The 17,117-nt window shown below is 41.5% G+C and overlaps 1 protein-coding gene across 1 annotated transcript; it reads right to left on the bottom strand.

Annotated features, from left to right (window-relative positions):
- Positions 1 to 5,922: 5,922 nt before the first annotated feature.
- Positions 5,923 to 11,102, bottom strand: LOC121678068 (sterile alpha motif domain-containing protein 9). The gene is made up of 2 exons (XM_042057258.1): positions 11,043 to 11,102; positions 5,923 to 10,938 (listed from the first exon to the last, which is right to left on the bottom strand). The coding sequence occupies exon 2, from the start codon at positions 10,926 to 10,928 to the stop codon at positions 6,015 to 6,017; it is 4,914 nt and encodes a 1,637-aa protein (XP_041913192.1). The 5' UTR covers positions 10,929 to 10,938; positions 11,043 to 11,102; the 3' UTR covers positions 5,923 to 6,014.
- Positions 11,103 to 17,117: the final 6,015 nt, after the last annotated feature.

Raw genomic sequence — 17,117 nt, 5'->3', positions numbered from 1 at the left:
AATTCGTCCGCTGGAGTGAAGAGAATTAGGCCTATATTATACATTATAAAACTCAATATATATATATCAATATAATAGCATACACAGAGATATAATATGTATATTTATATAGGTTATATAAATATATAAGTGTTAACAATTTCTTTAATTGTGTCAAAATAAAAGTCATATCTGAAATTAGCATTTGGATAGGCCTACATATGGGCACCGTGGCAATCATATCACATAGGCCTAATAAATTATAGGATAAGTGGATTGCCCTAATGTGGGATATTTTTTTTTCCTTTTCATACTTCTGTAGTAGGTTTTTATTAGGCTTCAATGTGAGGGCAACACATTAAATCCACATCCAATTTTGATCACAGGACTATCCAACTTTGGCCTTCCCATAGTTTCACTGACATTCATTAGTTTGGGGAAGAGCCATACCCACTGGAGCTTAGGCCTAGGTGTACCACATTAGGGCAATTTAATATGATCATGTGTGGTTTTCTCATGTGGCTAATTCACAGACTGCTGAGAATGATCATTTATCATCATTTATTATAAATATTTTGTGTTTCAAGAAGATTTTGAAGACAACGTTTCAGCCTTACATTTGTATTTTCATGATCACAGAGACATTTTCACATCTACAATCAATATCTACAACCTATATAAGTATAAGTATATATACTCTTTTGATCCCGTGAGGGAAATTTGGTCTCTGCATTTATCCCAATCCGTGAATTAGTGAAACACACACAGCACACAGTGTACACACAGTGAGGTGAAGCACACACTAATCCCGGCACAGTGAGCTGCCTGCATCAACAGCGGCGCTCGGGGAGCAGTGAGGGGTTAGGTGTCTTGCTCAAGGGCACTTCAGCCGTGCCTACTGGTCGGGGTTCCAACCGGCAACCCTCCGGTTACAGGTCCGAAGTGCTAACCAGTAGGCCACGGCTGCCCCCAAATATATATATATATACAACCAAATGTAACATAACGTAAAGAAGTTGGTACAATGAAAAAAATATTCACATTCTAGTTATATTTATATGAAATTTCTATAATCCTCCATGAGAGCAAGATCACATTTGCAGTTAGAAATTCACACATTTGGTCAATGTGAAGTTAATGAAAACGTGGAAGAGATATTTCTTTTACTGGTTTACTGAATTTAGAATACATACAACACTTGCACTTGGCTCGACTCCGCGTAATCATACAGATCACTTCCCATGCCTAGACATAGATCTCTTGTAGTATAAGTGCGCATAATGAAATAGATCCCTACATCACATCACCCTTCCTTTTGAGCTAACTCACATCTTTAAATAAACAAGCTGCTTATCTATATGAAATAGGCTATCCTTTTTAAAAATGATATACATATATTGAGTGCTTTATGTACCCATTAATCAACAGTGGTGGTTAACCTGCAACACAGGCTTTAACACACTCATTCTATTTCATTGAACATATTAATTGTTTGAACCTCTAGCCTCTTCTAAACTCTAACCTGTTCTGAAGTAGCCTGGCGGGCCATCCTATATCATTGAAATGTATAGTCTGGAATCGAACCATTCACCTCGCTTAATCCAAGGGGCGGGCAGAGAATTGTCTTTCAAACTGCCTAGGCATACAATAGGCCAGCGCTACGACCATATCCGTATCCGGTCGGCAAAACGGCAAATACATCCTTCTTTGAAAGGAATGACTTAAGTGCATTGTGTTGCTCAACTTTCAAAGAAAAGCAGGGTGCGTCTAGATTTCTAGGCTAGTTCTGAAGGCTATTTCAACAGTAATGTAACGCACTGTAATGTACTCTACTGGTGATGGCTGGTCACTGGAACTTGGATCGGGTGGACAGTCTCTATCAGCCAGAACTTCCTGCGCAGGTGTTGGTTGCTCTGGCGCAGATGTGTCTTCTTCTGCTGCTGACGAGTCATCCATATCAGTAGGCATGATGTGATGTCGGTTGCAACGAAGTACTCCCTTTTCAGTTTGAATGAGATAAGACCTTGGTGTGGCACATCTCTTGATAACCTTGCCTGTTTTCCGCCATCCTCTTTCACCGTCTAACTTCAGCGAGATAGTGGTTCCAGGACTAATTTCAGGTAAGTCTTTGACATTGAACCTTCTGTTGAAGTTACGCTTGTAGCATATTTTTGCCTTGGCATCTGCCTGCCTCAGCAACAAAAGGGTCTGGCTGAATTTTCTTCGCTGTTTGCACCGCCCTTTCGGCTTCGACGTTGGCTTGGGGGTAGTGGGGACTGGTTTTTATATGTTGGAAGTCATAGTCTTTTGCAAACTGGTGGAAGGCTCGGCCTGAAAACTGTGGGCCATTGTCTGTAATGAGAATGTTAGGACAGCCCCACCTTGCAAACATATTTTTCAATCTGGAGCGTGTTGTCTCACCAGACAGGTCTGGCAGATATGCTAGCTCTATGTATCTAGAGAAATAATCGACAGCTACTAGAGAGTGCTTTTTGTGAATTTCACATATATCCGCCCCTACTTTCCCATGGGCGGTTAGGCAGTGGAGTCATCATCAGTGGTTCTCTTCTCTGTGTCGGCCTTAATTCCTGACCGTCTTTGCAGCTACTGACTAACTGCTGAGTCTCTTGGCCTATGGCAGGCCACCAGACACTCACCTGGGCCCTTTCTCGACATTTCACAATGCCCTGGTGACCACTGTGAATCTTTTGCAGTATGTCGGCACGCATGCTGTTGGGAATGACAATTCTGTCGCCGTATAGGACTAATCTGTGGGAGATGGAAAACTGTTGTCTTGCGTTGTAGTAAGGCCTCACAGCATGTGAAACTTGGGCCAACCGCTCCTGATGCAGTGGCTCACCTGTTCTATATCCCTATCCTTTGCAGTCTCCATTTTCATGACATCCAATTTGGTGGATGAGATGGGCCACGCACTGCCGACTGCATCCTCGTAGGCCTCCACATCAGCTCACAGACCTCAGCAGTGACAACTGGCTGGGGATGTCTTGAGAGTGCGTCTGCTACAATAAGGTCTTTGCCAGGCACGTATACTGCTACTGGATTGTAGCGTATCATTCGCATAAGCAGTCTTTGGCACCTCAGCGGGACTGAATCGAGGTCTTTGGCATTGATTAGTGGGACCAGTGGTTTGTGGTCAGTTTGAAGTGTGAAATTTTCTAGGCCATATAGGAATCTTGAGAACTTCTCGTATGCTCAAACAGCTGCGAGACACTCCTTCTCACTCTTATTTGGGCATATCGTTTCTCCGCATCGGTTAAGACTCTTGAGCAGTAGGCTATCGGCTTCAGCATGCCCTCGTGGTCCTGTAAGATAACTCCACCCAAGCCATAACTGCTGGCATCCGCGCTCACGATGGTGGTCCTGTTAACATCATAGAATGCCAGCACAGGTGCTTCTGTGATTAGGCGCTACACTTTCCGAAATGCGTCTTCCTGCGCTGGGCCCCAGGTCAATTCGGTGTCCCTTCTCAGAAGTTCATTCAGTGGCCTTGTTACCTCGGACAGATGTGCAACATACCTGCCCAAGTAGTGGACCATGCCCAGCACTCTTCTCAGGTCAGTGACGTTCTCAGGTTGTTCTAGGAGAGTAATGGCCTCAATCTTAGATTTATCTGGACGTATGCCCTCAACGTCAATCACGTGCCCCAGATAACGAAGCTGGCTCTGTCTCAGCAGACACTTTTCAGTATCCTGCCTCCTCAATGGTGCGCAGTGTGCTCTGTAGTCTTTGCTCGTGTAGCTCTGGGGTGTTTCCGTAGATTAAAATGTCTTCCATGAAGACTGCTACTCCATCTTGCTGGCTCAAGAGGTCTGACATTTCTCTCTGAAATATTTCGGGGGCACTAGTAATGCCAAATGGGAGCCTATGGAAGAAATATCGGCCAAAAGGCGTTATGAAGGTTGTTAACTTTGCACAGTCTTCATCCAAGGGCAGCTGCCAAAACCCGCTAGCCGCATCGAGGAGTGAAAAGACTCTGGCCTGTGCTAATTTCGGCAGGATATCATCAATGGTGGGGAGCACATACTTTTCTCTCTTTACTGCTTTATTCAGCTGTTTGAGGTCCACGCATATCCTAATCTGCCCATTCTTCTTAGGGACTGCCACCATGGGCGCACACCACTCTGTTGGTTCTTTTATCTCTTTGATTACGGCACACTAAACCATTCTCTCTAGTTCAAGCTTTACTTTCGATAGCATGGGCACAGAAATGCGCCTGGCTGTTGATAAGCTGTATGGAACAGCATCATCTTTCAAGCGAATCTGTATTGGCTTTATCTTCAGTAAGCCTACCTCTGTTGGAGCTGATGACTTGAGTTCTTCCAGTCTTTTGATTGCCACTGATGCTTCACGTCCAAGGAGGTTGTTCACGGTAGGTCCAGCCACAACAAACAACATCATTCTGAACTGCTTGTCCTTTACAGTAGTTGTGGCTGTAAACTGTCCTTTGCAATGTAGCTTTCCTGTGGCTGTGAACTGTCCTTTGCAATGTACCTTTCTCCTGGGCTCTCAAAATTTGCATTCACATTTCTTAGCTTAGGTTGGAATTTTAGGCTAGAAAAAGTCTTTTCTGAAATTACACTGATATCAGCGCCTGTATCTATTTTAAATTCTACCTCTGAGCCTTGTATCAGCAGTGAAACAGTCCATGCATTTTTCTCCCTGGTCACCTGCCTGGTTTCCCCAAGGAAGTGTGTTGAGGTGGCGCCCTCTTGTGGTGCACTTACATCGTTCACTTCACGAGTACGACATACTACAGCAAAATGTCCTCTTTTATTGCATTTTCTGCATTCTGCATTCTTTGCGGGACAATCATGTTTTCCATGGCTTCTGCCACATCTCTTACATTTCCACTCACTTGTATTTTCTGTCTGGTGTTGTTTGTAACTGAAGTTTCGTGTGTTTCTGCCACTCTTGGGTCTTCCTTTGTCTGCGTGGTGTTGCCGTTGACGTCTCTGAGCTACTTCATTTAGCTGAGCGCCACTGCTAGCTTGCTCACTAATGTGCTCCTTCACTTGCTCAGATTGCCGCACAAGCTCTACTGCTCTAATGAGTGTCAAATCCGGCATTAACTGCAGTTTTTCTGACAGCTTCTTGTCTATAATTCCAATCACAAGTCTGTTGCGGATTTTTCCTTCCAAAGTCACATGTATCAGCTAGCTCATGAAGACTACGGATGTATTCCTCTGCTGTTTCTCCTGGCTTCTGTGAGCGTAGATGGAATCGTGCACGCTCGTAGATTACATTGACTTTAGGCACGAAAAGTTATCAAACTTTTCCATCACCTTTTCATAGGTCTCGTCTTCATTTTCTCCAAAAACGAACGTCTTGTATATCTGCTCCGCTTCTTTCCCAAGTGCATAAATCACAGTACAGACCTGTACGTCTTCATCTTCTTTGTTTAACTTTACCGCGATCCTGTAGCGGGTAAAACGTTGTTTCCATTCCAGCCAACGTTCAGGGTGGCTAAAGTCGAAGCTTTCAGGAGGACGGAATTTCGCCATTGTTGACTTCTGACACCATGTGAAGTTAATGAAAACGTGGAAGAGATATTTCTTGGCACTTGGCTCGACTCCGCGTAATCATACAGATCACTTCCCATGCCTAGACATAGGTCTCTTGTAGTAGCCTATAAGTGCGCATAATGAAATAGATCCCTACATCACAGTCAATAGGCTAGTATATTATTAGAATAGATTAACATGTCCATATCCATAAAATTATTTACATTGCGACTCTTATTATTACAACTGGAAAAAAAATGTTAATCTTTAATTTTCACTTCACTTGACATTATGAATTTGCATGATATGTAGCCCATAGCAATAGAAAAAAAATAGAGTGCATGAAGCAAGTGTAAGGTGTCTTCCAGTAGCCTACCATATTTTTTTTTCCTTTTCCGGATCTATTTGTTTGAAATAAAATGGATTTTAAGCAGTCAAGCGTCAGTCTGATAACTTTATTCCAAGCTGTAAGTTTGTATTTGAGGAGCCTAAATGAGATGCTATCTGTATACGCTAAACATCATCTGTGTACTGAATATCGTATGCAAGAGGTCCATCAATAGCAAAGCCAACATAGAATGTTACTTTTTCTGTACTGTATGCACTCATTCCTCCCAGGTAGGTGGGCCGCACTGGGATTTGCAGTGTGCCATATTGTGTGTAAACCATGCCTTGCTGTATTATTCCATCAACTCTGAGAAGCCGGTCTTGGATTTCTTTGGTTCTAAAAACATCAGCCCTCTGCCAAAGAGCATTGCGCACTCTGACGCCATCAAAACATTGGTCGAGAGCAGCTTTGGGCACTAGTCTCTCTAGGCCTTTTGATTTCCCCAAAAAAAAGTGAGGGATAGTGTTCCTCCTTTTGAACAAAAAGGACAACTGCTTGCGAGAAGAGTTCCTGAGAGAGTTAGCATATAAACCAAAGTTTGTGTTTGTCTCATTTTTGGTGTCTGGCCAAAGCAATAACAGTGCAAGGTAATAAGGCTCTGGATGTGGATATTGTGTACCCACATCCTGTAAAATTTCATTCATACGTATAGTCAATTCCTTTTGGCTTTTTGCATATTTTGAATCGGGCAGGGTCAGTGTGAGAATGAGAGTGGCCAGAAGGTGATTAATTTTTTCTCTGACATTGTCTGACTTCTCACAGAGAAAGGAATATTTTTCAACTACTTGCTCAATGATACCCATTTTATTCTCAAGATATTGCAGCAGTCCAGGAAAACTTTCTGCTTTTTTGGCTTCCAGGAACCTTCTGCACTCTTCAATTTTTGCATTCAAGCTGAGAAGAGGTCTGCCCTTTTGTTCTCTTGATCTCTCTTCAAATGTGGCACAAAACAGTGAAATGTACTTTTTGAAGTACTCAGAGATCCGTTGCCTGTTCTTGATTTCGTGGCCTTGATCAAATGTACGTCCTTTGGTGTATGTAAAGTACTTCTCAAAAAAGGAAAACACATTTTTCACCTGTGGTTTCAAACAAGCTATAAAATGCTCATGATCATGAAGAATTCTTGCTAATTCGTCATTGGCCGTAGTGTGATCAAAGCTGATGTTTGCTATGCGCATTTTTCCCTCTAAAAAATTTTGTAAGTACATATTCTTCATGGGGTCATCATCTTTGAACAAAGGGAGTTTGGAAATTATGTCAAATACTATCATGGCTATTTCTAGTTCTCCCATATATCCAGATGTATTGTAGAATTTCCGTTTCTTGTTATGGTCTTCGATCTCTTCATCAATGTCTCTGAAATCATTGTCATTTTTTGCCAAATCCTGTGCTGTCTGAAAAGCATCTATGGCTTTGCTGGCCAGTTCCAGATATTTCTGTAGTCCTTGAGGACTTGTTGGCCTTTTCAGCTGTTTTTGTTCTTCGATTTTTACTTTCAGGTCAACTTTATGAACTTGACCAATTGTATCCATGGTGTAGGAGTTTTTCTTTATGTCCCTGGCAGCATTTGCCCAGGTGATGGCCAACTTGAAGTTTTTTTCATTTAGATACAAGTGTCTTGCTAAAGCCTGAGGAATTGTGTAGTCGTTGTGAAACCTTTCAGATGCTTTGGTGAAGATATCTTGGATCTTTGTCATTCCATTGTCATTGTTTTTCTCATCCTTAATGTACACAATTAAAGGTGAAAATAGCGTGTCTCGTTCATCTCCTTCTGTCTTGCGTTGTCGTGTAATTAGCATTCTTTTGATAGACTGCAAAAGAGCATCTTTTCCCATGCCTCTTTTGAAAAACAAATCACAATGCAACAAGTTGAGGGTAACCTCAGACCTTGGAGAGTTGTACCTCGTCTCCAGTTCATCAAGGCAGGCTGTAGCAATACGTACATGAAGAACACGAATAGCTGTGTAATTCCCAGGTTCTGAAACCTTTCGCTGAATGAGCAGTGACGAATAAGGTTCCATTCCCTCTAGAACAGACTTTTTCCCCCAATAGAAAAACTCATTGTTTAAAAACATATCACACAGAGATTCAGATATGTTGGACTCAGCCACATAAGAGTTCAGTAATGCAAGAAAGGACAGCAGCTGTGCATGTTTATGTTCTAGGTCAAAGCCTTTCAGGGTATTAGATACTAAATCTGTCACATATTCTTGGCTGAAGTTTGATTTCAAGATCATGAAACTGTAGAAATTCTCAGGTTTTTCATGAGTTTCATTTAGTTCTTCGAGCTTTGCCACAAAAGCATCTTGCTCCATCTTTGAAAGATCTGTAGTGAGATACTGACTTTCGATCATACTATCTTTATACATGTCCTTAGGATTCTTTGAGCGCAGGCAGTTCAGAATAACAACTAATGCACTAGAAGAAACTTCATCCACTGTTTTTCTCACACATCTCTGTAATTCTTGACTATTCTCTGTTTCTACTGAGTCCTCCACCAACAAGAGCACTGGTGGAAAAGATTTTTCATTTTTACCACATTTCAGCAGATGTGCAACTTGTTGTGCCACTTCTTCTTTTGAGGCAGTGTTGTCTTTCAACACGGCACATCTTAATTCTTTTCTCAGACTCCACATGACGTGCATGGCCAGAGTGGTACCACCACAACCCGGAAGATGGAACAGATTTACCATAACACATGTGCTTGTTGGATTCTTGGTTTGAGACCTGATCAGCTGTGTCAGCTTGTCAAATTTGTCCCTTTTTATGAATGGCTTTGCAGTGAGTTTTTCTGAGAAATAGAAGTTCCACCATTTTACTTTATCTCCTTTGTAGAATTGTTCCTCAGTTTTCATTTTGAACTCACGGAATTCATCACTGTCTTCCTCATACACATTTTCACATTCATTTTCACAGAGGACATTTAAGGCAGTCATTTGATCTTCATCCTTTTGGTGAAGAATTACTGAGCTCTCACCAGTGGATGGTAAAAGTCTTCCTGATGCATGTCTGTGCAGTCCAAGTTTCATAATGGAACCATTTATTTCACTCATTTCCAGTTCATATATGCTTTGTCTGGTTATATCAACTTCACATCTGTTTTGGATGAAGTCTTTCCACTTTGGAAAGTCGCATTCTGATACACAAATATGGATGATGTTCTGTGTCCCACCTAGATTTTTGTAAAAAGACATGAATGTTTCAAAAATTGGATCATTCATGGCCTCAGCTGTGGAGAACAAGAGAAACACCACAATACTTCTTTTCCTTGGGAGAATGTCAGGGTTGCAGATGAATCTAATGACCTCGTTCACACCATTGGCTCTCTTGGCCAGCCATTCTTTGGGGTTCAGTGGTTTGTTAGACTCTATATCAAGATCCAATCTTCCATTGCAAAAAACCCAACTAGTTTGCTTGTACAAATTGAGTGTTTTGATCACAGTCCCAGCTTCTCCTTCAAATTGCTCAGGTGTGTGAAGATTTGCAACCCTGGTCTTCCGGTATTCACTGCACAGACCATTACGGGCAGAGTCCGGGTCGAAGTCAAGAACACAGAATATTTTCAGCAAATTCAAAAACTGGAGATGCTGTAACTGCTCTTGGTAACTCTTGTTTGTAACTATGACAAAGTGTTCATAGTGACCCAAGGTTTTTTCACCACAGGTTAGAAGGTTTTGTAGTATGTTGCCTTGATTTGTGTTGACTTTAGGCTCAGGCCTCTTTTCCATGTGTTCCCTTTTTGAATCCAACATTGTCATGCTCCTCTTAAATGTCTCTAATCCACGTCGGAAGACTTCTGGATTCGAAGAGCAAATATCTTTGGTTGCAGCTCCCTCTCTCACAAATAAAGACTTTTCCTTAGACTTCTTCCAGTTGTTATTGCTCTCTAGTGTCTGGATGTAATATGTCTTGTCACATGTTATGTGATGGCTTGGGACAATGTCTACTTCAATAACATAGAGGTCAGAACATGTCATGTTTGAGTAAATCACCTCTACAAATCTTGGCTGTCGAATACACTTCTTTGCATCCTCAGAATTCTCCTCAAAATATGAATTAATCCCATTATTGAAGTGATCAATAATTGCATCACAATGCTCAATCTTTATTCCAATTATTTCTCCATGGCCAAAATCAGTGTCTTTGGAATCTGCTATTCCTATGTGGATTGTGCCATTTGTGCGACTATTCATACATCCTGCTGCAAACCGGAAAACCTCCTGGTTAAATTTTCTTTTCAGAATGTTGATGTCAGCGGTTCTTCCCATGAACTTGAACTCATGTACTGGTGTAATCAAATTCCCTGGCCCTGTCTCTGGTGGAAGGATGTTGTGCTGGATATATCTGTGAGATGCAACGGTGTCAAATGGATAGAAATCACAGAGATGCTTTAAAGCTCTTGTCTTTTTCTCATGGCTTTGTTGAGCTTGCTCTGGGTCACTTGCTTTTGTCTCCTCTCTCTGGGCTGCCAGAGGTTTAGATGAAACCCTTGCATTTTTATTTTGTGTCAGAGATGTAACTGTGGATTCTTTATGATCACGTGCCCTTTGGGTGATAACTGGACATTGTGCATCTGAAGAGTCCTTCTGTTGATGTTTAATGGAACTGGTGATCAAATGTGACTTGGGTATGACGTCATGTTTTGTTCGTCTCTCATCTGGTTTGTTTTTTGCAGCACAAGGTTTGTCTTCAGCTTCCAACACATTTGCATGGCCTTTTGTAAGGCAAAAAGAAGCTGCCTCTGTGTCAGATGTGTTATTATGCCCTACTAAACCTGACTGACTGGTCTGTGGTGGCTGATTTTTCCATTTGTCTCGCATATCAATGATTCTTACAGCAGGGCCATGCTTTAGACCAAGATCAAGAAGATCTTTCTTTTTAAAAGACAGTAGCTCAATTCCAGCTACTTCCTCTTCTAACAGTATATCAGCATATTTCTCATTAACATGAACTTCCTGGGAAAGCCACTGATGGACATCCTCTCGTGTCCAGTCTTTGATGGTGGGTGGAAGAGTTATAGAAGATCTTCTTTGACTCATTTTTTCTGGCCTGCAAGAAATATCCAAGAATTGTTATCCATCAGCAGTGTTATACGTTGGACCAGTAACAGCCCTGTTACACTTAATATAAAAATTAATTGGATGTTAATTTACCTCAGTTCTGTAGAGACTGCAGAGATCAGCCCATGCTGTTATGTACTTCCTACACTCTACCAAAAAAATGAAAGACATGTTAAAAGCACAAATACAAAACAACAGAGTTAATTCCAATAAACCATATGACAAAGTGGTGTGGGTAAAGGATATTGCCATAAATATTAATTTGGTAAGTAAGTACGAGGCCGAAAGCCTGGTTTGGAATTGCCCAACCTATGAACAGAAGCAGCTGAATAGGATAGTGAGCTGCATGGAAGGTCATTGGCTCTCCCTTCCCTGCCAGAGACCTTCACCCAGGAATGTGTCCACAGAGCCTCCTGTATCATCATTAAAGATCTTTCCAACCCCTCCCATAGCCTATTTTCCCTCCTGTCAACAGGGAAGAGGTACAGAAGTTTCCGCCTGTCTGCAGAATTATGCAAAACCTACTGTGATGCAATGTTACCTTTGATAAGATAAGTGCTTCACTGGCTTCCTGTAACAGCCTTCCTATTAATAGTTAAAGGAGAATTCCGGTGTGATATTGACCTAAAGTGTATCGAAACATGATACCGAGTGTGAACGTATGTCTCATAGCCCATCTCGGCTTGTCCCCTGCACTCCAAAATCTGGCGCTAGTTAGCCGATGCTACCAACATCTTTTTCAATAGTGGTGCTTCGGCATCGGGCTAGCCATGCAAATAAATCACTGTTTTACACCCATTTACGAGGCTCAATGTATCTCCACACTTCATTGGTAGACTTCCGAGGGCCCTGACATTTAAAACGAGACATTGAGAACTTTGAAAAAGCACTGGTAGTTTACTTACAAGACAATTTATGCAGACAGTATCTTCACGAAGTTTAGCGTTTGCAGCCATCTTGAATTTAGTCACGATAAGTCGAGCGACGAGTAAGAATGAACAGGTATGATAAGGGATCAGATTCCAAAAATAATTCAGTGGAAATGCATGGATTCCAGTTTCTTCCAGTAGCAGCAACTGGAATCCATGCATTTCCACTGAATTATTTTTGGAATCTGATCCCTTATCATACCTGTTCATTCTTACTCGTCGCTCGACTTATCGTGACTAAATTCAAGATGGCTGCAAACGTTAAACTTCGTGAAGATACTGTCTGTATAAATCGTCTTGTAAGTAAACTACCAGTGCTTTTTCAAAGTTCTCAATGTCTCGTTTTAAATGTCAGGGCCCTAGGAAGTCTACCAATGAAGTGTGGAGATACATTGAGCCTCGTAAATGGGTGTAAAACAGTGATTTATTTGCATGGCTAGCCCGATGCCGAAGCACCACTACTGAAAAAGTTGTTGGTAGCATCGGCTAACTAGCGCCAGATTTTGGAGTGCAGGGGACAAGTCGAGATGGGCTATGAGACATACGTTCACACTCGGTATCATGTTTCGATACACTTTAGGTCAATATCACACCGGAATTCTCCTTTAAGCTAAAATTTTCATAACAATTGATAACAAGAAACTCACAAAGTGGCCTGATGATATTTAGGATCGTAGGCAGGGTGCGATTTGTTGGGGGGGATCAACTCCTATTCTGGTTTTTATATCCCTTCCTCTGCTGAATGAATTTCATCCTTGGGGGGGGGGGGGGGGGGGACGACAACCCCACCAATGATTTAAAAACCAATTGAAATAACAGGCAGGTTGTGACAGAGTTTTCTAACACGTATAGCCTAAACTCGCTAAAACTTTCACCTGACCTAAACTGTCGGCAGTCTCGGAATTTAAGAACGTCCCCTTGCACATGCACAGTAGCGCCGCCAGGCGTAATCCTGTACGCACTGTGCGTATAATTTTTCAACGCTTTATTCATGAAAATCATTCAATATTGCAACATTAGAAATAGCTTGTGTACTGTCTTAATTGAAACATGCTTCACACACAAATGATAGCCTATGATTAGGGCAAAGAGAATAGACATATCAACATAAGGATCCTTTAGAAGATGATGATTGGTGTAAACTTTGTCACAACATGATGAGCAGTCCTGGCGCTAAAAAAAACAATGTTATTCAGGTGTTTAACAGTAAAAGGCGTACTGTTCTTAGCAGTTGATGAAGGCAGTGAGATTAGGCATTGCATTCTACAGTCAGTGTTTGGAACGTCGTAGTTTGGGTTTCAAGATTGATAAGATTCAGTTAATGGATCATCTCAAAGTTTGGGACAACCAAACAGCAGTGTAAGCAAATCCTTATTGTTAGGTGACCATAGCGGTCTTTTCTTTAGGCCTAGGCCTATCGCAAATCGCGACACAGACTCATTGCTTTCTTCTTTTCTTTTCTTTCCCTTGTTCGCGTGTTGGGTAGTGAAGCGATAATGCATTTAAAGCAATGTTCACATCACATGAGCCAGAGCCGATATGGCCAGAGCTGCTCTGTAAAGGTATTTCTGTCCCACCCAAATTGTGTTAAAATGGTGAAAAATCCCAGGGGTGAAATCTCCCAGAAATTTTAAAAAGCTCGAAACATCTATGTGTAGGGTAGCCATGCACCCGTTCTTTTTTTTTGGGGGGGGGGAGAGATTAGCGTCCTGAGCCATGGTGCGTACAATAGAATACAACCCTTGCGGCGCCCCTGCCGGGACACACCAAGCCGACGGCCGACCGACAGCAGAAAAGCAGTCGGACTGGTCAGTCAGCTCCCATCTCCCCGAGTCGGTCAAAAAAGTGCCTCAGAACACACCAAACCAATGCCGACGCCGAGTGGACGTTCTATGCATGCGTGAGACGTAATACAACTCCATAACGGCAGGCCGTGCTAAAAGATTCAGAGCCAGAAAGACTGTCTAGTTAGTATCAAGATTGCAATGGAACGAAATGGCACTAGTTTCGGACTTCTCTGATTAAACAATAAGAAAATATAAATATATATTGTGTACTATTTTATTGTCATTGTTTGTGTGTGTTGCCAATGAAACACTCTTTCGAACACAGGAATAAATAATTAATTTTTGCCCGTTAACCAAGCTAAAAACTTGAGATCAATATGACTTTCATTCTAGACCTATTTTGTGACGTAATTTTGACGCTGTCCTGGCAACCAGATTTTCTGTTCTAAACAACCGAACCAGAGATGGTGTTTTCCATTGCTTCGCTGTGTTCTTTCTTTTAAAACGAGAATAAATCAATTTCAAGAGGTGAAAATCACTAGATTGAAACATGTAGATGCTTTTATGTATTTTTCCGGGGTATTGAAAGGAAAAGTTTGCACTAGTTTGAAAGATAACATTTATAACGTAACGGTATATTTGCCTAATCTGTTCTGATTACATAATGTTAACGTTAAAAATCGGCAATAGGCTATGAAACTCTGACTGATGATTGCATTCAGGAAGCATTGCACCATGTCAACAACAGTTTTTTTTTTAATAGAAAATGAAGACGATCTATTCTCAATAATTACTTCAATCATCGGAGAGGCAAACTGCTTATCAACTTGCAAAAAAAACATTAATTTTCTATAAAACTTTGGTCTGGCATTAGCCCGGTTAAAACCAGACCCTTCTCAGTCGTAACTGAGAGTGGGTCTGGGGAAGGTTCGTTCACAGCCCATTTCCAAAGGGCGTTCCCAAACGGATCAAAATGCCTCGGAGAGGCCAAAAACCAATCAGAGCAACGAAAGAGACAGAGTGACGGAAACACACAATTTGCAACACTGTCTGGTTGTAGGGAGAAGCAGGAAGAATTAACCACTTTTTAATTAAACATAGGCTAATTTACAAAGACATCGTGCCACATTGAAAGCTATTACTTTGTCACTAGCAATTTACATCTGCCCTCTGTCAAACACAATTGCATTTTCAGCTCTGAACAAAACCATTGACGTTCAAACGAGCATTTTGTTTCATTCGTCCTTTCTGGCTAACCGGGACATATAAAGCAGGAACGGGGGACGAGAGACTGAAACGTTCAAAGCAATCATGCCGGAATTGTTTCAATGCAAACACTGAAGTGAACATTCGAGTTATGCTCGCATAGCACACCAATTCAAAAGTAGCTTATGTGTTTTCTGCCGGCTACGTGTCCAGCTACTGTAGGCCTATATATGAACAAAATATCAAACCGTTTTCAGTAGCCTACCACTGTTGCAGATATCACATAGGTACCCCTTACATGTTTGTACAATGTTGCATATTCCAACATAAGGAAGCAGTTAAGAACCTTTTAACTCCCTGTCTTAAACCAACGTGATAGCAGCTTCAAACAAGCGGCAGCAGCCATCGTTGATGTTTTTTTTTTTTAAATTTTTTTTTAAACCTGGCTTCTTCAACAGGGTGCGCTATCGTCATCGTGTAAAGCCCGCCTCAAGGGTTCTGATTGGTGCCTAGATCTCGGAAAATTGGAAATAGAGCTGCACAGTCCCGCCCACAGCCGATGCTGGATGTAAAAATTCAATGCAATTTCTCCATTGACAATTGCGGTATAAGCCATAAAAACTTAACTGCACGTGGTAGACTTAAAACCAGCTACGGCTGTACTAAGCGATTGTATATGCTCCTATAGACACCAAGAGTTCATGGGGCACTAACCTTGTTTTGAGATAAATGCCTTTTATTCGCGATCTCTTGGATAAGTACTTCATTACCCACAATCCTGAACAATCCCACAATCCCACAGTGATGCCTCTGATTGGTGGAAAGGCCGTTATGGTCATAGTTTGAAACTTTCTCAGCGAAAAATATTGAGAAAGATGGCGGAGTCTTTCACTGCCTGTGGCGAAAATCTTAATGTGATTAAAAACTTTCTTGACGAATATTGGTACTTGTATCAACGAGGATTGGGGTTTATACATCACACGAACTTAGTCAGGGCCAATACACTATCAAACACTCAAACTTTTCAGGTAGCCGACAGGCTAACCTTTAGCATTTCCGACATTGTATGTCATTATATAATGCAGCTAACATTAGCCTACATGCTGCAACACAGGTATGAAATATATTATGTTTTAGTGAGTGTCCAAAGGGGTGAAAGCCACTTTAAATCGGGTCACATTATTGACTGTTGTGTGTCCGAGAGTCAGTTTGTGGGTTTTGTAAGGGCCAGCATGAGGGACAAGACCTACAAAGTTGTGGTGAGTTAAGCAGGGAGGTTGGTAACGTTAATGCTGCTAGCAGTGCTAGTTAACATTAGCTAGGCTACTGTAGCCTTCATACTGTATGATTCATATCAATCATTAACCTAGGAATACTTCGTGCATTTAATGAACATTTTGTGTAATAATTCACGGCAAATTAATAAACTGAATATGGTGGTCCAAGAGCAGACCATGCACCAGTCCATGCATCAGCCCGACTGAGCAGTGATGACAGCACAGGATGAGTCAGGTAACGTTACGAAGCACTGCCGTTAATGTTGGTGTGGCGCCATAGAAGGTTGTGGCTGTTGTTAAGTACTTTGTTTCTTGTTTTGGTCAGACCCCCCATTCTTATTTTTGGTCTTTTGTGTAATGTTTGAGCAGATGATACACGCTGTAAAATGTGTTCACTCGTTAAATACATGTTTATTTGTAATCGATGCTAGCTAGCTAAGCCAGTCTGCTCGAACCAGTAACTAGCCATCATAGCCTGATGTGAACGAGTAGGCTGGTTGGGATATTTGCGGGTGATTATGCGAACGAGAATGTTAATGCATTGCTGTTTGTAATGCGAGTTAATGTTAATATAAAACAATAAGTCTCAGTTAGTTATTCGAAGCCAACGAGACGAACGAGTATCAAGCCATCATGCACTTTTGTTTTGATGCTTTATTTGATTTCAGATCAAACTTACTAAAAAAATAAAATATGTGGCACTGAAGAATATTGTCTCTTCTCTGCGTGTGCAACATTAACCGCTTTCACACACACACGATATAAAATACACGATGATAAATATAAAAACACTATTATTTACACGATTACTCCTGAAATAACTGCTGTTAATTGCACATTCACTATATAAAATCACTGTTTGGAGGAAAGGGTTCGCGTGCTGTCGCCGCGCCGATCGCGCGCCGCGCCGATTTTGCCTATATTATTCAGTGAGGCGAGGTGGTTTATGGGATGAGTAGTTCCTTCGCT

The sequence above is a fragment of the Alosa sapidissima genome, chromosome 12 (genome assembly GCF_018492685.1).
Source record: "Alosa sapidissima isolate fAloSap1 chromosome 12, fAloSap1.pri, whole genome shotgun sequence".
NCBI lineage: Eukaryota > Metazoa > Chordata > Actinopteri > Clupeiformes > Clupeidae > Alosa > Alosa sapidissima.
This window is presented reverse-complemented; position numbering and strand designations above follow the sequence as displayed.